Source organism: Haematobia irritans, chromosome 1 (genome assembly GCF_050003625.1).
Source record: "Haematobia irritans isolate KBUSLIRL chromosome 1, ASM5000362v1, whole genome shotgun sequence".
Taxonomy (NCBI): Eukaryota; Metazoa; Arthropoda; class Insecta; order Diptera; family Muscidae; genus Haematobia; species Haematobia irritans.
Window position 1 is genome coordinate 134,593,329 of NC_134397.1, and position 21,045 is coordinate 134,614,373.

At 28.0% G+C, this 21,045-nt stretch overlaps 1 protein-coding gene across 10 annotated transcripts in view; it reads right to left on the bottom strand.

The window, feature by feature from the left end:
- Positions 1–3,868: 3,868 nt before the first annotated feature.
- cnc (NFE2 like bZIP transcription factor cap-n-collar) overlaps positions 3,869–21,045 on the bottom strand; it is a 297,514-nt gene continuing 280,337 nt past the window's right edge. For 8 of the 10 annotated variants that reach the window (XM_075291710.1, XM_075291709.1, XM_075291706.1 and 5 more), the window contains 4 exons: positions 19,878–20,297; positions 19,687–19,783; positions 8,386–9,647; positions 3,869–5,739 (listed from right to left, as the gene is read on the bottom strand). In XM_075291710.1, the coding sequence (XP_075147825.1) occupies positions 5,326–5,739; positions 8,386–9,647; positions 19,687–19,783; positions 19,878–20,297 (2,193 nt within the window). In that variant the 3' untranslated portion in view covers positions 3,869–5,325. Of the gene's footprint in view, positions 5,740–8,385; positions 9,648–9,780; positions 9,909–16,608; positions 17,157–19,686; positions 19,784–19,877; positions 20,298–21,045 lie in introns of those variants that run through there. The other 2 variants (XM_075291712.1, XM_075291713.1) reach the window with 2 other exon arrangements.

The following is a 21,045-nucleotide window of genomic DNA, read 5'->3' on the forward strand; positions in this document are numbered from 1 at the left end:
TGAGAATTACCTATAGAAATTAACATTTAAGAAAAATTCCTATAAAAATGAAATTTTGACAAAATTTCCTATGAATGTGTTCTGACTCTACAAATGAAATTTTGAGAAAATTTCGAATAGAATTGATATTTTCACAAATTTTTCCATAGAAATTAAATTTTGACAAAATTTCCTATAGAAATGAAATTTTGACAAATTTTCCTATAGAAATGAAATTTTGGCAAAATTTCCTATAGAAATGAACATTTAAGAAAAATTCCTATAGAAATGAAATTTTGGGAAAATTTCTTATGGAAATGAAATTTTGACAAAATTTCCCATAGAAATGAAATTTTGACAAAATTTCCCGTAGAAATGAAATTTTGACAAAAAATTCCTATGGAAATGAAAATTTGACAAAATTTCCTATAGAAATGAAATTTTGACAAAATTTTCTTATAGAAATGAAATTTTGACAAGAATTTTGAGAAATTCACAAAATGTTCCAAAGAAAAACAAAAATTGAGAAAATGTACTTTAGAAATAGAAAATTTAGAAAATTTACAATATAAAGAAAATTTTAAGAACATTTCCTATATAAATGAAATTTTGAAAAAATTTACTAAAGAAATGAAATTTTGACAAAATATACTATAGAAATTGAATTTGGCAAAATGTAATATGGAAATTGAATTGAATAAATTTCCTATTGAAATGAAATGTTGACAAAATTTGTGAACGTAGTTTAGTTTTTGGACATATTATCTACCGTTACCTAAAGTGAAGTAATAAAAATGCATTTTTATTTATTTTTAGTTTGTTGTTTTTTTATATATATTTTTATGTGTTTTGTTTATCTGTAATATACATTTATTTAAGTAAAGTACGTATTCGTTTATATTTAACTTTTTGTTCATTATCGTTAGTAATTTTTGTATTTTTTTACGCCTTACAAACTAAAACAATTAGTTCACTGTATACGTGTGTTGGTTTTACATTTGTATTTGTATTTATTTTTTCCTATTTATATATTTACAAGTGTTAATTAGATGGGTAAAAAAAATTACCTTAATATAAGGTTGATTTATATGCGAAATCAAGAGAGAAACTTTCACAGGAGTTGACAATTTATTTTTTTTATTGAAATGTTTGGGTAGTCAATACTTTTGAGAGATTTATTTTCGATCTTTAAACGGTGTATGTCACTCTAGTTATTATTTCTAGAAAACAAAAAATCCTTTTTGGTATTACATACAAAAAACCATGACGAACTATCTATATCGAATGGTATAGATGTGCGAGTATGTTATCTATTTTTTCTGGGTATGGTTGATCTTGAAAATTATCTTCAATTTGGCGGTATTCATTTTATAACCTTAACATTTTATGTTAAAAATTAACTTAACACAACTTTTAAATCGAATTTTAGATGGTGTGCAACACATGATAGGAAAGTTTTGATTGTTCAAACTTTTCATGCGCCTTGCAATACTCTAATAAATACAATCGATCGCAAAAAGAAAAAATAATTTTTATGATAAAAACCGATAATCAATCGATTTCGATCCCTAGATTTAAGACAACTACCCCTAACTATATCAAAAGGAATTGAAAATATTTAAAAGGAAATTTTAAAACTCCTAAATAGGTCAAGGCGTGTTAAAATATATTAAAGCTAGAAATGCCATTAATATTTCCTATCCCATATTGAATGTTATAACCTTGATTTTACATATAAGCCAATATATATTTTATTTTGCAAATTAGCATTATTGTTATGGTCTGCGTTTGTATTTAGCATTAAATATATTATTATACACCGTTGATATTTGTTTTATTATTATTTTTTTTAATATTATTAGTTCATTATATACGTGTATATATATAAAAGTAAATGCTTAAAAATTATTGTATTTTCTTTTCTCTCTCTTAAAATTTTCAATAAGAAGCCTTACATTTACAAGCGAAACTAGTTTTTTTTTGTGATAATTTTTTCTTAAAAAAATCTTAAGTATAGAAAAACTGAATTGCATTTAAATTAAAAATATTAACAATTTTTATAATTTATATGTATATTTTAAATTTATTAATAAACGGCCAGGAAAATAGCTTTTCTCTTAATGCTGCTGGGCAAGCAAGCAAGAGTGTTGTGTATTTGTGAATGAACCTAAATTCCTTGGAAGTAATACATAATACATATGTATGTTGGGGGTGGTGGAGGGGGGTTGTACAGTGCTACTTAAGCATTAGTAGAGTGTTTTAAATTATAGCTATATTAACAGATTACTATGACCCAAGTCATAATTACAATTAAACTTCAAATTGAAGTTTCTTCTTGTACGACTTCTTATGTGTGTTATATTCATTTTTTTTTGTTTGTAAGTATGTATAATTTATATAGATTAAGAAACAAAAAACTATATATTAGTTTTGTTTTTTAAGTTAGTTGGTGGTTAAATCTCTTATACAAACAGGAGCTATAGCAAAACGGTTTTACATTTTTTCAGATACTTTTTTTTCATATTCCTTTGACTTGTGCACAATTTTGTATATATATATATTTCTTTTTAATTTTTACCCCTTTTAACTTTCTTTAAAACAAAATTTAACATTTAGTTATAATAGTATACAACAAAAAAAAAATATAATCCATTTACCCAAAAAGTAAATATAAATTATTAAAAAAAAATTATAATGAACAACGTAATTTTCTACAAAGTTATTGTTATTTTTTGTTTTATTTTAGTTTTTAATATATCACAAATTCCTAAATTTTGTTTAGACTATTACGTGGAAAAAAAGAATCAAAACCAATGTAAATAAACCCAGATTATATAGAAGTACGATGTATTTAGGGAGCGGTTTCCAAATTGGGAGATATAATCCAAAACAAATAACGACTATTCGAATTTTTCAATTTTTATCTCAAATAACTGATTTCACAACTGCGAAACATTATCGGCAAAATGAAATTCTAGACTTTGAATGTAAAAAAATACAAATGTATTTTTTAAGTTTTTAATGTAAAAAAAACAATCCAAATGTATTTCTTAAGTTTTAAAAGGTGGGACTATTTGCAGTTTTTTAAAGGTTGAAACTTTTTTCAATTTTAAGTGTAATTTTCCTTTAAATTGTTACAAATAAGTTAAGAAATATTGGGAAATGAAATATTAAAATTAAAAAAAAAAAAAAAAACAACAAATGAGAGGCGGGACTATTTGAAATTTTGTAAAGTTCAACACTTTTGAAATGTTGGCCTTTCCATTTTTTTTTATAATTTTGAAAGATTAAACTTTCGTCAATTTCAATTTTCAATTTTTGGAAAATGAAGTATTAAAATTAAAAAAAAAAAAAATCAAAGTGAACTATTTGAAATTTTGTAAAGCTAGACACTTTTGAAAAGTTGACCTATCAAATATTTTTTTATAATTTTGACAGTTTAAATTTTCGTCAAATTTTTATGGTATTTTCTTTAATTTTTTAGAAATAAGTTCATAAATATTGAAAAAATTAAAAAAATATTTTTTTTATATTTCTAAAATATTTTACTTTTTCATATTGGGAAATTTGAAAGATTTAAAAATTAAAAAAATGTCAACCATTTGATATTTGTTTAAGTGAAAATTTTGAACCTTTTAATTTTTGTTTTTTATATATTTGGGAATTTCAATATTTCAACGAGTTTTTGATTTTTCAATTACTTTAAAATTTTTTTAAAATATTAAAATTATTTGTTAATTAAATTTTTGATACAACAACATTTCCACCGGATATTTTTGTTTTTCTTAAAAATGGAAAAATAGACTTTAATATTAAAATAAAAAACAAGACGAATTTTGAACTTTTGAAAAGTCAACCTTTCAAATTACAAAAAAAAAGAAACAAAAAATCATTTTGGACTAATTTTACTTTTTATTAATTTATAAGATTTATAACCATAATAAATTAAGAGTATAAAAACCTAAATATTTTGTACATAATTAATTTCTAGCACAAAGTTTTTGAAAAGACGACTTTTCGATTTCTATCACTGTAAAGTCGAAAATTTACTGATAATTGCATTAAGCGACCTCTAAAAATTTCGAAAATTTTCTTTTGATAAAACTGAAAACTATACTTTCGACATACCTACTGACATTTTCAAGATTTTTTAGGATGGTTATAAAAATAGTGCCATTGGAAATCGGTTAGTTGATTTTCAGTATCAAAATATTTCATTTGGGAAATTTTCGGAACCACAATGAGTCGATTACAAGACTTTGAAAAGAAAGCCAAACAAATTGTCTCGATATAGATAACGATTAAAAATCGATAAGTTTATATTACCCACCATTGAAAGTAGATTTGTAAAATCTAAAACTCGTTAAAAATTGACAATCTGATGTTCATCTTCAGCCAAAGACAATTATTCGGTTATAATACGTCTTGTCGATTTTCGCCATGATTGAAAGTGGATGATTTTCACTTTTTTTAATTTCGAATAGTCGATTTTGAAGATTACCGCAAGATGACATCGGCCTATTTTGATAGAAAGTCGAATGGTCAATCTTTAGATCCCTATTGTTAACAGTTGGCTATTTTTAAAACATAAAATAAATTAAAATTAATATAAAAACTCCACTATTATTTAATGAGCTTTGAATACATTAAAAAATCTTGTAAAGATAAACATTTTTTTTAAATAAAAACAATATAACAATCACATTTGGAACTAGGGAAGAGCAAAAAGATATTTTTATAAAAGTCCTGACCTTTTAAACAAAAAGTCGGGTTGTTTTTTGTTGCTGTTATAAACTATCGCAAATTCTTGCACATACATATATATATTTACTTTTTAAAGTATAAAGTAATTGCTATATACATTAATAGTTTGCTATATCTTTATAACGAATTATACAAAAAAAACTCTTCTTAGTTGTACAAAGTGTATTGTATTCGATTGTTTCTATAAACCAAATAATCCAAAAACTGAATACTTAACAATAAAATCATTAAGAAAAAACCCTGAATTATTCTTACTTTTTATAATAATAAAAAAAAACAGAAAAAATATGATCAGTAGTAAGTAGACTCATAATGCCCATAATGGTGATACTGATGATTATGAGAATGATAATAATGATGTGTATGTTGGGGGGCTTGATGATAGAAATCACGATTTCTGCATTTCTCTTCCTGGCGATTAAGATGAAGTTGATGATGATGTTGATGACGTTGATAATTATGCTGACGACATCGAAAATTACAATGAAGTTTGATGCTAGTACTAGAATTAGACGAAGATCTTTGCTGAAAATGTGGATGAATTTTAAACCAATGCGCTGCATAATGTTGCCACATTAAGTTTCAATCTTTTTGTGGCTGTTGCTGATGACCAGCACCGTGTGTTACATGACTTTGACTATGGGCCGTCGTTGATGACGATGTTTGTTGTGGCTGCTGCTGCTGTTGCTGTGATTGATGGTGATGATGATGCTGTTGGTGATGGTGTAAATGACTGTATGATGTTTGGTGTGGACCTTGTTGACTGCTAGCGGCTCCGTGTGGGTGACCAACACCACCACCATTCATTTGTGTTGGATGATGTGCAGGTAGATTATGTGTGCTGCCACTATTAACTGGACTACCATTTAGCAAACTACCACTGGTGTCATTTTTATTGGCCGCATCTCGGGGCAAAAGGTAAATTGAACCATCTGCTGCTTGTTGTAGGCTATATTCTGAGGGTGAGCATGGATTACCCTCGGAATCGCGTAAGAACTAAAAAAAAGAAAATTTAAAAAGTTAGCATTTGCATAAAAAATTCAATATATCTTAGTAGGGTTAGCAAAGGACGGTCCCGAGAGTCACTAGTTTAAGAGGTGCCACCTTGGAAAACATGACATAGCTTTTTCTTCTTCATGAGGTCGTTTCTACGAAAAATGAATATCAGCATTTATCACAGTGAATGGGGTCCCAACCACAGGATTATAAACTTATTTGTGGGAAATAATATGCCTGCCTATTTTTCCATGCGAAAATTATAGATTTGCTTCACTATCGCAAAAAACGCAAAACAAAGATTTCGCAATTATTTCGAGCAAAGGCTTCTTATACGGAGTACAACAGTTTTCGTACGAAAACATGATCGTTGTACTAAATTTTAATTATTATGGCTTAGAACTAGTTCGTTTCTGCGAATAATGACTATCAGCATTTGTCACAGGGAATGGGACCACGGTTGCTACTTGTGCCAAAAATAATCTACCAAAATTTGAAGAAAAATTAACCAAAAATCTACAAAATTTAAAAAAATTTATTTTTAATTTTTGGTAAAATTTTTGTCAACATTTTATATTTATAGAAAATTTTTGCAAAATTTTATTTATATAGAACATTTTGCCAAATATTCATTTCTATAGAAAATTCTTGCAAAATTTTATTTTTATAGAAAATTTTTGCGAAATTTTATTTTCATGGTAAATTTTTGATTTGTATGCCAAAAATTTATTTCCCTAGAAAATTATTACAAAATTGTATGTCTATAGAAAATTCTAGCAAAAGTGTATTTTTATAGAACATTTTTGCAAAATTTAATTTTTATAGAAAATTTTTGCAAAATTTTATTTTTATAGAAAATTGTTGCAAAATTTTATTTTCTGGTAAATTTTTGATTTCTATGCCAAAAATTTATTTCTATAGAAAATTTTTGCAAAATTGTATTTTTATAGAAAATTTTTGCGAGATTTTATTTTCATTGTAAATTTTTGATTTCCATGCAAAAATTTATTTCTCTAGAAAATTATTGCCAAATTGTATGTCTATAGAAAATTCTTGCAAAATTTTATTTTTAAAGAAAAATTTTGCAAAATTTTATTTTTATAGAAAATTGTTGCAAAATTTTATTTTCATGGTAAATTTTTGATTTCTATGGCAAAAATTTATTTCTATAGAAAATTTTTGCAAAATTTTATTTTTATAGATAATTTTTGCAAAATTTTATTTTTATAGATAATTTTTGCAAAATTTTATTTTTATAGAAAAATTTGCAAAATTTTATTGTTATAGAAAATTGTTGCAAAATTTTATTTTCATGGTAAATTTTTGATTTCTATGCCAAAAATTTATTGCTATAGAAAATTTTTGCAAAATTGTATTTTTATGGAAAATTTGCGAAATTTTATTTTCATGGTAAATTTTTGATTTCTATGGCAAAATTTTATTTTTATAGAAAATTTTTGCAAAATTTTATTTTTATAGAAAATTTTTGCAAAATTTTATTTTTATAGAAAATTTTTGCAAAATTTTATTTTTATAGAAAATTGTTGCATAATTTTATTTTCATGGTAAATTTTTGATTTCTATGCCAAAAATGTATTTCTATAGAAAATTTTTGCAAAATTGTATTTTTATAGACAATTTTATTTTTATAGAAAATTTTTGCAAAATTTTATTTTCATGGTAAATTTTTGATTTCTATGCAAACATTTATTTCTCTAGAAAATTATTGCAAAATTGTATGTCTATAGAAAATTTTTGCAAAATTTTATTTTTATAGAAAATTGTTGCATAATTTTATTTTCATGGTAAATTTTTGATTTCTATGCCAAAAAAATTATTATTATAGAAAATTTTTGCAATTTTTTTTTTTAGAAAATTGTTGCATAATTTTATTTTCATGGTAAATTTTTAATTTCTATGCCAAAAAAAAATATTTTTATAGAAAATTTTTGTTTTTAGAAAACTGTTGCAAAATTTTATTTTCATGGTATATTTTTGATTTTTATGCCAAAAATTTATTTCTATAGACAATTTTTGCAAAATTTTATTTGTATAGAAATTTTTTTGCAAAATTTTATTTGTATAGAAAATTTTTGCAAATTTTTTTTATAGAAAATTTTTGCAAAATTTTATTTTCATAGTAAATTTAAGATTTCTATAGAAAATATTTGTCAACATTTTATTTCTATATACAAATTTGCCAAATTGTATTTCTATAAGAAATTTTGTAAATTTTTTATTTCTACAAAAAATTGAAAATCTATCAAACAGTAAAAAATCTATAATTTTTGGTGAAATTCTACCCACTGTGGTAAACGTCAATGGGATTCCAAATACAGGGCTGTTAATTTGTATGTGTGAAATTTTACATGCGAAATTTTACATGCGAAAAACTCAAAACAAAAATTTCGCAATTATTCCCCTCAAACGTTTGGAAAATTTATGATGAAACTTTTAAAGTGGTATACTATCAGCTGACCACAGCTAATTGCTGGAAAACTATCGTTCCAATAGTTTTAATACAATTTCTGATTGATTTGCATAAGTATGGAATATTACAAATCCTTCCGGTGCAAGTTCAGTTGATTTTTTAAAAAATAATATCGAGAAGTTATAACATTTTCCCTGATCTATATGATCACTTACTTGAAATATATGCCTATGTAAAGCACTAAATTTGTTGGAAACCCTTTTGCGTTCCGAAAACAAATGTTCACGTTGTGCTTGCAACTCATCTTTACGGCGACGAACTTGTTTCACTTCATCTTCCAGTGAAAGGATTTGATCCAGCTTACGTTTACGGCAATTTTGAGCAGCTACTTTATTTTTACCGCGACGCCGAATGTCACGTATCAAAGACAATTGATTTTCACTCAAATCATATTTGGATAGACGTTCGTTAAACTCGTCCATGGGCAAATTGATAATATCAATGACAGGGATGGGAATGTTCATAGCCCTGGCACGTTTCTCATCACGTGTCATATAGGAATCCTCTTCACCGCCGCTACCACTGCTATTATGGGCTGATTTTGAAGATTTCGTCGAGGATGATGATGAGGATAGTTTCTTATCGCGTTGCTGTGGCCTGGGCAATGAACCAGTGCCCTGGGGTAAAGTATATGTATGATTATGCTGGATAAGTTCATGGGGTGTACGTGGTGTGCGCAATGAGAAATCTAGCGAATAGGCTCCAGGACCATAGGCATGATGTTCTTTGGTCAAAACCGGTCCACCCATGGCACCATTGTCCAGACCATGACCCATGTTTTCATGTAGGCCAGCTACGGGTGGATAAGCTTCATATTCATATTTGATAGCGTGAGCAGGACCATGGGCTAATACACCATTGACATTGGTGGATGTTGAACCACCAGTTCCAGCAGCGGCACCATTTGTGGGAGGTTGCTCGTTAAGATAACGTTTGCCAAACATATGATGTTTCTTTTGGGCCACAGGGGGTTGGCGGCTGCCATCATTTAAACGACTGTTCGCTGTGGTGTTGTTGTAACTGTAATCGTATGGACCACCATATTTTCCTTGATGATAATCTTGGGCCGAGTCACTGCCCTCACCCCATTCCCCGTCAGACAATGATGGCACACGCTCTGAGCCCATTGAACTGACGGCACTATCACTTGAAGCATCCAAACGATCATTGCCACCACCCACAGCTTGTGCTCCGGCAGAGGCTGTGGCATTCATTAAATCGCTGGTCATGCCAGGTGCACTTGCAGCCGTGGCAGCCACATTACCGGCACCACTCATCGAAAGGCCGCTTGTAGTAGAGCCTGTTGATGAACCGCCACTAGTGGGGCCACCATTACCACCACCACCACCAGTTGGTAGACCCAAGACCGAAGAATTGTTACTGGTACTATTGTTGACATCGACCATACGGCAAAAGCCTAAAAAGAAAAATGACAAAAACATGGGAGTTAATTAAAAAAATTGAGATATCACAAAAAGGTCGAATTTAAATGAGAATTGTAACTATTTTGTATGCGATTTCGTTCACGTAACACACTGGAAAATTGATACCTCTTTTTTTGATATGGTACCTAGAAGAAAGGGCGGAAGATATTGAAAATTTGTCAAATGCTATTGCAGAGCAGAGGAAGTTTTTAGCTACTGACTCAGCAGAAAAGAAATACAATTTACTTTTTTTTCCTCCGATTTCATTTTCATTTTGGATCGTTTTGGCGAGTCGTTACGAATGCGAATCTTTCGTGTTTTTGTATTTTTGATGATAACAACGTTATTGTATAGAAATATTGCAGATATGAATTTATGTGTTTATATTGTTATTATTGTTTTTGTATTATTTGCTATAACAAAAAAAGGTGAGTGAGTTTATATGACACTCATTATTCTCGACATACCGCTACCGCTCCATTGTCCCCCAATTCTCCCTTATTTTCTTTAGTAAAATTTAGCATATTCTTATCTAGCCTGTCTTTCATTTTTGCACTTATCGAATGTGTGTTGAAAAATAAAAATTTCTGCGATATTTTATAAAAAGAGATTAAATAAGTTCAACGAAAACACTATATATAAATCATGATAGTGAGATCACATTTTGGGGACATGGATAAAATAACTACGCCCCATATTCCGATAGTGGGAATCGTAAGATTTTGACAAAATTTTCTGTAGAAATAAAATTTTGAAAAAAAAAAAATTCTATAGAAATAAAATTTTGAAAAAAAAAAAATCTATAGAAATAAAATTTTGAAAAAAAAAAATCTATAGAAACAAAGTTCGGACAAAATTTTCTGCAGAAATAACATTTTGACAAAAATGTTCTACAGAAACAAAATTTTGACAAAATTTCTATAGAAATAAAATTCTAACAAAATTTTCAGTAGAAATAAAATTTTGACAAAATTTCTATAGAAATAAAATTCTAGCAAAATTTTCTATAGAAATAAAATGTTGACAAAATTTTCTATAAAAATAAAATTAAAAAAAAAATTCTATAGAAATAAAATTTTTAAAAAAATTTTATAGAAACAAAGTTCGGACAAAATTTTCTGCAGAAATAACATTTTGACATAAAATTTTCTTTAGAAATAAAATTTTGACAAAATTTCTATAGAAATAAAATTCTCACATAATTTTCAGTAGAAATAAACTTCTGACAAAATTTTCTATAGAAATAACATTTTGACAAAATTTCTATAGAAATAAAATTCTAGCAAAATTTTCTATAGAAAAAAAAATTAACAAAATTTTCTATAGAAATAAAATTTTGACAAAATTTTCTTTAAAAAAAAATTTACAAAATTTTCTTTAAAAAAAATTAACAAAATTTTCTATAAAAAAAATTCTGATAATTGGTTGATAGTTTTGCTGCAAGTAGAGGATGCTGATGAGGAATGAATGAAAAAAAAAATTGACAAGCAATTGACGAATAAAAATAAAATTTTGCAAAATACGATTGTTTTGTTTGGTAGTTTTTTGATAAAAATTTCTCCAAACTGGGTAGATAATTTTTGGTTTAAGTGGCAACCGTGATTGGATTACTATTCATAGCATCAAATTTTTTTTGCTGCATGCATTTTTTAATGGGAAAACTAAAACAGGCCAATTATTTGCCTGTTGTACAAATTACAACAAAAGTAACGGAAGTATTTTTGCCAAAATAATTTCTATATAGACAGTATATAAATTTATTTCAGTTCTTTATATGGAAATGCATACAAGCCCAACAAGCACATTATTCATAATTTTGTTGAGAAATTTGGTCCACTCATCGTAAACAGAGAAGGTAATGAGAATATGACAACATTTATTTTTTTTTGCATACAAAAACAGCACATTGCTAGAAATTAATGAAAAGCCAAAGCAACAACTACTTGTTGATGCTGATGGTGAATAGAAATACATACACTTGCAATTTCTTCTTTCCCTCAAGAATTCTCAACATTCTATGTGTATATTCACCACAGTGTGAGTACCCTCTTACACCTCACGTACTCAAAAAGCAAACGACTGAAAGACCAACAACCAAACAACCTACACTCAAGCAAAACAACAAACCTTATACAATGAGATTTTGTAGCTCGATTTCGATACAAAAGAATGACTCAGCATTTTAAAAATAGTAAACATCGCAAAATATTCTACAGCAACAATAAAGTGTAATACAAAAAACAAATGAGTAAACAACCAAAAACACAGTGGTTCGAATTGAGAGGAAAATGCAATAATCAACAAAAGGTGTAGCCAACTGGAAAGAAAATATAGGTTAATTTGAGATAGTTTTAACTAAACTGTATTTATTATAAACGGCTATACAAATTTATCGACAAATTCAAAAAAAAAAATTATTAAAAGTAAATTCATCACTTATTAAGGAAAAATTTGAGTTTGAAATTGCAAAAAGCACATATTTAAAAATCTTCGGAAATATTTTTTGTGAAATATGAATTTACAATTTATTTTTAAAGTTTCAAGGAAACTTTTTCGTATTGAAGGAGTTTCAATTAAATCATGAACTAAAACAAAATAAAATACAATAAAATAGGCTTTAGTGTCCTGGAGGGTACACCTGTTTTTGAATACACAGGTAATAATTTTTTAATGCAATTACTAAATTAATTGATCCAATGAAATTTTTAATTGAAATTGATTCAATAAAGAAATTTATAGTATCCATCACAGAATTAAAAGAAAATAATATTTTAATTGGTACAAGCGAAACACTCAATTAATTTTATTAATTGAGGCAATACATTATTTATTGTTGTATTGTTTATTTAATTATAATCATTTTTCCTTCATATGAACTAATTGTCTTGTAATTTTACACTAGTTTCTTATGAATTTTCCGATTTTTTATATATTAGGATCTTTTCTTTTCAATTATATTTTGAATTGGATTTTTTTTATTTAATTAATATATTAAATGGGATAATATTTTAAATGAAAATGTGAACATTTCCATTGATTCTCTTAATTAACTTTATTTTGTAATTTGGTTAAAATGCACACAAAAAAAATTGACGAAAATTTTTCCAATTAAAATTTTAATTGAGTTTTTAAAAATATTCAATTAAAAATTTAATTGATTCAACAAATTTTTTAATTGAAACAAAAATCAATCACAAAAATAATAGTATCAATTAATTTTTTAATTGGATCAATAAACTTTTTAATTGACCTTCAATTAATTTTTTAATTGGTACTATCATTTCTGTGATTGAAGACATTTCAATTAAAAATTAATTGGATCAATTAATTTCGTGATTGAAGCAGAAAAAAAAATTTTTGTGTGTGATAATAGTATCGATTCATTTTTTAATTGATTACGTTTTCAACTTTAAAAAAAAAACTTTTCAAATCAATATTTGCTTTATACAAATATCAAAGAAATATACAATTTTTCATAGTGGAATTTCGATTTTCATCTTTTATAAAGGGCTAATTTTAAAATTTGACTGCACTATTATAACAATTACTTTGCATCTCAATTTAAATACATAAAATTACTTTGTATTCGTCTCGCTCCCTTAAAACGATTTTTATTATGATATAAAGATTTAATTTTTTATGACTTGAAATCGAACACCAAAAAGTTTTTCAGCGGTGGATTATCCCACCTCAGTAATGCTGGTGATATTTCTGAGGGTTTCAAAGCTTCTCTAAGGGGTTTCACTGCAATGTGGAACGCCGTTCGGACTCGGCTATAAAAAGGAGGTCCCGTTGTCATTGAGCTTAACGTGGAATCGGGCAGCACTCAGTGATAGGAGGGAAGTTCACCAATGTGGTATCACAATGGACTGCCACCTAACCTAACCTAACCTAACCATATTTGAATGTAAGTAAAATTTTGAATTAAATCTTAAATTTTTCAAAACTTGGAAAAACTCGAATTATAAACAAATTATTTTATTTTCTTTTAATTCGAAATCCAAAAATATTCCCCATCACATATTGTTGTGATTTCTAAACACTGTGTCACAAAGGAAAGAATAATGAAAAATTGTGTTTTGGTTTTTGTATTTTTTTGTGAATATTCATTCTTACGTCTGTCCATATTGTGTTCTTAATATTGTCGTTTTTGTTTTCATTAAACCGATTGCTCAATAGTGCGAAAGGCATTGTGGGTTTTACGCGAATCAAGCGACGATGACGAACAATCCAACGAGAATGACGATTAAAATATGCATATGTGTGAATGATTGGTATATAAAGAGGAAGAGAACCTGAGATATGTCAGGCAAATTAATGCAAAATAATAATAACAAAATATATAAACACCTAATAGAAATAAATGAAAAAGTTTTCTAAAATAATACCATACAATATTGCAATCTAAAAGAAAAACACTGCAATTAAAAGTTAATATATTTTGTGTTGCGTATGGAATCAAGTTGATTTGCAAGATTAAACGCATTTACAAACAAATACAAAGGCAATGTGAAGAACTAGATTAAGATGGTAACAGGGTGTGGATTTCTATCACATAAATATTGGGAAAATATTGTGTTTTAAAATGACACACTTTCAGAGGGGGGAAATATTAACTTTATTCCAGGAAAAACAATAAATCCATTTTTATACATATATAAAGATAACTAAGAAAATTTGTTTCTGATAAAGTTTGACAGCCCCTTTACATATAATTTCTTATCGGTTTAATAGAAATCGTAATAAATCATTATACGAGAGTAGTCCATTAAGTATTAAGCTAAAAAAGAAAATCCCCTATTGAAATTAAGTTTTCATAATATTTCCTATAGAAATGAAATTTTAGCTCCGTTCGAGAACCCGATAATTTTTGATAATTAAGCAAAAGAGAGCCGGAGAGAGACTACATTTGACAGTTATGAGATAGAGAAATTGCAAGTTTTTGCTAGAGATTTTTTCCCAGTAAAATCTTGCAAACCATAGCATACGTTACCAGCTGGTTATTGATAACAAACAAAGTACCAATACAATGTACATGTTCGGCAACTACGATTGGAAGTTAAATATACAGGATTCGTTTTTTGTTTTCAATGTTTTAGCAGTTGAAATTTTTAATGTGCAAATAGTTACTGGATACCGTTCGTGTACTTTTCAGCAATTTTAAGCAAAGAGTGTAAAATACACTCTTACTCTCTTGCTAGTTTTTACTGGATATTTTTTACTGGAAAAGTACGCGAACAGACCTTTTGTAAAAGTGTCATATAGAAATGAAATTTCGATAAAAATTTCCTATAGAAATGAAATTTTGAGAAAATTTCCTATAGAAATTAAACTTTCACAAAAAAATTTCCTATATAAACGAAATTTTGACAATGTTGTCAATAGAAATGAAATTTTCACAAAATTTTCTTATAGAAATGAAATATTGAGAATATTTTCTATAGAAATGAAATCTTTATAAAATTTTCTATAGAAATGAAATGTTGAAAAATTTGAAATACCAAAGTGTCGATCGTTTCAAGACGTCGGTTCTCCGGGAGTGGGCCCCAATACCACAGCGCCACTTTCGTGCAGCGTGTGTAAGCTTTGTGTCATTAAATTTAAAAAATGAAAAATATCGATCTTTACTTTGTTGCATTACATATCAGCCACCCGTTTTTCACATATTAGCCCATAGTTCGTGCCAAAAGTGACAATTCGAACAAATCTAAATTTATTCTAAAATATGATGCTATTTCCAACATTTTTTGATTTTGAACAATAAGATTCAACAAAATGGGAATATATAAACCGTTTTATTTTGTTGCATTACATAACAGACACCTTGTATATAAGCTCAATAAGCATAGACAAAGGAAGGTATAGACATCTTAAGTGAATTCACAGCGCTGTAGTTTGTCTGTACACCGTAAATGACACTTTTTCGTCTGCAAATGAGTAATTTTTTAATTTGGCTTTATTTTTGGTTTCTTTCCTTTGTTCTCTTGATTAAACGCCAAATATTGAAAAAAAAAACATAAAATTCTATACATCTACACCTTTATTGTAATGCAAATTGACTGATTTGTACGGTAATTCTCGTTTTCCAAAAAGAAATTGATTCACTTGACTGTGCAATTGAGTGCAATGACTTCGCACTGCAAATAAACAAAATCATTGTGAATTATCAAACGATGTCTTTATATTTTCTTGGTCTATGCAATTAGTAACAAACAGTTGTTGGTATTACTAATCGAATGAATGTATTTCACTATAAGCTACGTACTTATTGTGAATAAACTGCTATTATGACTAAAAAAGTCACTTTAAAAAATGTAACCTGACGATATGTACTATTGATGATTAATTTTGGACAGAACACCAATGTTTATTTCATTATGTGATACAAAAGATGTATCCAATATTGAAAGAAAACAGTCAAACTAATATTCATCAGATCTTTTTTGAAATCCGAACCCTGCCCGTTGAGAATGTATGGCGATGACAGAGTACTACATTAAGAAAACGTAAATAGAAAATAATAATAATAAATAAATAGGCAACAAGGTCGACTGCAGCGTTCTTCACAAAAAATGGCAAGATATGAAGTTGTTGCTGTAGAAATGATTTAATTTCGCCGGTATGGTACAAAAATAGGAGGAGTAAGAGAAGAGTCACCAAGAATTTACATATATCAGTACATATTTTAGAATTTATTTCAGCACACTTGTATGTTTCAACTATTTGTGCGTTTCTATTTATTTAAAAAAAAAATTGTCCAAGATAACATCATTAATTATCATTCACTAGAACTCTTCTATGATCTGATACACACCACTCTCTCATATCTACATATATATTGAAGTTCTCAGTAGATGTCGTATAATTATCAGTGTTGTTGGCAGTTGAATTTGAAATACAAAGCTCACCTACATACTAATTGGATTGTTTTTCTTCTTCCAAGTGTTCTCTCACCTGTTGATTGCACTCTTTGTATTTTTGTTGAAGAGGGGCTGAGTTATTGGGCTATTTTTGGTCTTTGTTTTTGTATGCGTTTCTATAGAAGGCATATGGCGATTTATATGTCGTATCGTGGCAATAATCACATTATTTAATTTGTTTTGCTATTTTGGGGATATTTGTAGGTTTTTCTTGTATATTAAACACAAATTGAAAGACTTTTTTTGATCTAATATAGATCAAATAATTGCAATTCTGATTGCCTGATGGCGCGTGTCATTAGTTACGATTAACACTTGTTTGATTGCATTCGAATGATTATGGCAAACACCGTAGTTCAATTCACAATATCGCTAAAAAGAACAACCACCATTATCAATATTCCGATTGGGCTCTAAGTGTGTGTACCGTTAATTAACATAATTACGATGGGGTAAAACTAAAAACAATGTGCTCTCACAATCACTTAATGTGGTGATTTTTCATTTTGGCCACCTTCGTTGTGGGGTATGGTGGTGGTGTATAGAGCCTAACTGCTGTTGTCTTCTTATTCACTCAAATTTCAACTAATTATTGTTGAGAAAAAAAGCACCAAAATAATTTTAGTTCGACATTTGCGAAAAGCTTTTCTCCGAGCATACATTGCGCTTGAATTTCGAGCGTAGTTGTGTCAATGGGACAGCACACAGTCACACAATACCTCTTCTGTTTAGTATTATTATGGGGACTCAGCTCCCCACATATATAATCCAAAACTTGTTTACTTTTCTTGGTTGATTATTGTTGTTGTCATGTTCTAGGTATTGTACTTGAGTCATGCTTGTATGCCGTAAAAAGCTTATGCTCTATATTTGAAAAAAAATGCAATTGTATTTGGGGGTGAGAGAATAAAAAGCTTTTACTCATTGCCTCGTTGGGAATATAAGCTTTATTCTTTTGGTATGAGAGAGAATATCTTTGATAACAAAATTTTTTTACATTTTTTGTTGTATGCAAAAGTTGTACTATAAATTTTAGCTTTGCCGGGTGTTTGAACAAATATTACTTTTAAATGGTCAATGAGGATCAACCAAAATTATACACTTAAAAATGTGCAAATATACAAATATGTATTTGCGATAGCTACACAGAAAAAAAAATTCACGAAAATTTTCCCAATTAAAGTCTTAATTAAATTTAAAAAAATACTCAATTAACATTTTAATTGATTCAAAAAATTTTTTAATTGAAACAAAAATCAATCACAAAAATTAATAGTATCAATTAATTTTTTAATTGGATCAATTAATTTTTTAATTGATACTATCCTTGATTGAAGACATTTCAATTAAAAAATTAATTGGGTCAATTAATTTAGTGATTGATTCAGAAAAAAAATTATTGTGTGTACTAAAATGTTTTCGATCCAATAGCCTCTAGTTGCTAGTGCCCGATTCAAAAAGTTTATTATAAATTTTAATTATAAATAATTAAGTAATAAATAAACAATATCAATATTTTTATTTTACATTTGAAAGACGATTGTATTCACAACAGATATTACCACCTCGTAATGGAAAACGTAAATGTCATCAGTGTTGCCAAATTGAATTTTTGTAAAGTGACGTTGATGGAAGGTGATAGCTATCCAGTACTAACTAAAACAAGACAATTCTTATGATGTTTTTTTTTCGTAGCCAAACGCTACAGAGAAAAAAATTCACGAAAATTTTTTCAATTAAACTCTTAATTGTGTTTTAAAAAATATTTAATTAAAAACAAAAAATAATGATATTAATTATTTTTTTAATGGAGTGAAGACATTTCAATTAAAAATTAATTAGTTCATTGGTGGGTGTAGACTACAAAAGATGGAAATGACAAGACATAGTCCCAATCAATGTTCCTACCTATCTAGAAAGTTTCTTCAAAAGATATACCCAAAATGTAGTTTTTTCACGTTTGGGCGATTTTTAGGTGGTACATTTTTAGATACACATAAAAATTATCATTCACAATAATACATTTATATATACAGAATATTGAAATTGTGATGATTATCCAGGTCTATTTTAATTGCTTTTTTGTTGAACAAATTGTGTTAACCGACCAACAAATTAGCTGGGGATTCTGAGCAGGGTTAGTGTTTAAATTTATGCACTTAAAAATGTTGAAGAACGTACGAAATGTGTTTCTGTGCTAACATGGTACATTGTTACTCAAAAAGTGCCAAAACAGTAGAAAAGTGTCATTTTTCAATTCTGGTTTGAAACCATATGCCAGGTATAGATTATATTGGTCTGTTTTTGATGCGCAATTTTTATACGATTTGATACAGAAAGCTATCGAAAAATAGATCCTTATGAAAATGTCCATTCACAATAATGTAATATGAAAAGATTGTTTTGTAATTTCGATTATTTTAATTAATAATTAAACATTTTGGGTTTTGGGGATACATATATTGCAAACCAAATTCGATTAAATTCATTTAAAAATGTAACTCTTGTAGAGGTAATAACAAATACGATAAATAGGGTATGAACTCATATGCCAAATATATAGACCGATTTGTCTCCTTGAGAATCAAGATGCCGCAATTTTTAAACAATTTGATACATCAAGTTATAGAAAGTTTGGTAATATGTTAGCAAAGCCAAAAATACAAAAATGCAGATATGTATTGATAAAAATGGCCATTCACAATAATACATTATGAATACATAAACAAATTCGATGATTTTTCACTATTATAAATTTTTTTTTTTGGAAATATTGTTAAGCAAATTCGATTAAATTTATTTAAAAATTCATAAGTCCTTTAGAATATTTGATGATGTATTACCTAACGATTCAGTGTGAGTGTTTAAGAGGTAATAATAAACACGATAAATGGGATATATACACTGAAAGAAGAGTTTACTTTTCTAAAGAACGAAATATTAGACTCTAAAAAATTAACTTTAAATGGAGATTAGAGATAATCGCTTGTCATAAATTCGTAAATTGTAACAAATAGAACATTTCTTTGTCTAAAATTTCGTTACATAGGAATGTATTTTATTTTTCTTTTTGTATAGTTTGATCAATGTTTAAAAAAATATTTATACTCACTGTCATTAACATTCATATCCATTAGATGTAAATCTTCATCATTCAAAATAGAATTGATAAAACCATCTGTTGTATGATTCATATCAGAAGAGGCATTCTAAAAATCAATCGAAGAGAAAAACAACAAAAGTTAAACATCGAATATTCTCTTTTTCTAAGCAAAATAATTTTGAATAATATATGACACTTACAGAATAGTACATCATATCATGTTCCATTTTATATGCACCACCTACAGCGCCAGCTCCAACACCGGTAACATCAGAATCATGTGTTGAATTGGTTAAATGCATACTGGATGTGACGGCCGAACCCAAATTGTGACCATAATGTGGTTGTGTGGAGCACAAATCACCTAACGAGGCATTAGGATGTAACATAGCAGCGGCCGCAGCATGATGATGATGATGATGGGGATGAGGTGGCGGTGGTGGATATTGAGCATGTTGTGGTCCACCCTGATATGAATAGGGATGTGTGGGATAGTGCGAATAAGGAGACATTTCGGAAACACCACCAACAACACCCATGCTAGGTATGGGATTAAAGAGACTGGCAATGTCTTGAAGACGTTGTTCCATTGAGACACCACGGCTAAGGGGCATGCGACCCTAAAACAAAAAGATACAAAAATGAGTTACATATGTTATAGACTTCGTATTCCCAAAAATATCAAAAGTTTTTTTTTCTTTTTAAATAATACAAAATAACATTATTTTTTAATAAAATATAATAACTTGAATATTATTTACTATCAACAATTTCTCTCCTAAAAATTTTCAAATTTTCTCACCCCATGTTATTTTTTTTTTAATTTTAAAGGCCATTTTCATGTACTATTTCCATGTACCTTAAAGTTTAACGGCCATTTTCATGAACTGCCGGTTAAGAGAAAGAAAAATGGAAATATCTTTTCTCCGGTTAACTGTAACTGAAAAATTTTGAGCAATTATGTTCATAACTGGCAAGATGACTGATATGTACATATCATGGTTTAAAAGTTCGTTAGCTAACGTAGCACTAACGGAGCTTCATGAAAATGGAGGTAAATAATCGATTATAAAAATGCCTACTTCTCCCTGAGAGAAGGGAAAAAGTTAAAAATATATACAATCAATTCAAATGAAAAGTAATCCCATATGAAAACCCCTTCAGATCCAAGAGAGCAAAAATCAAACCTCTGCATCAAAATTCCTATTGAAGTGTCTAAAATCGTGAGCGCATGCGCGCCGGCATTCATAACAGTTTAATGTACATTTCTTGGCATTTTTTTTGTGGTTAACATCAGATCATCAACACGATCAGAAACACTCAGACGATTTAATTCAGCATTACGCTGTCAGTATTAATGCTGTTACC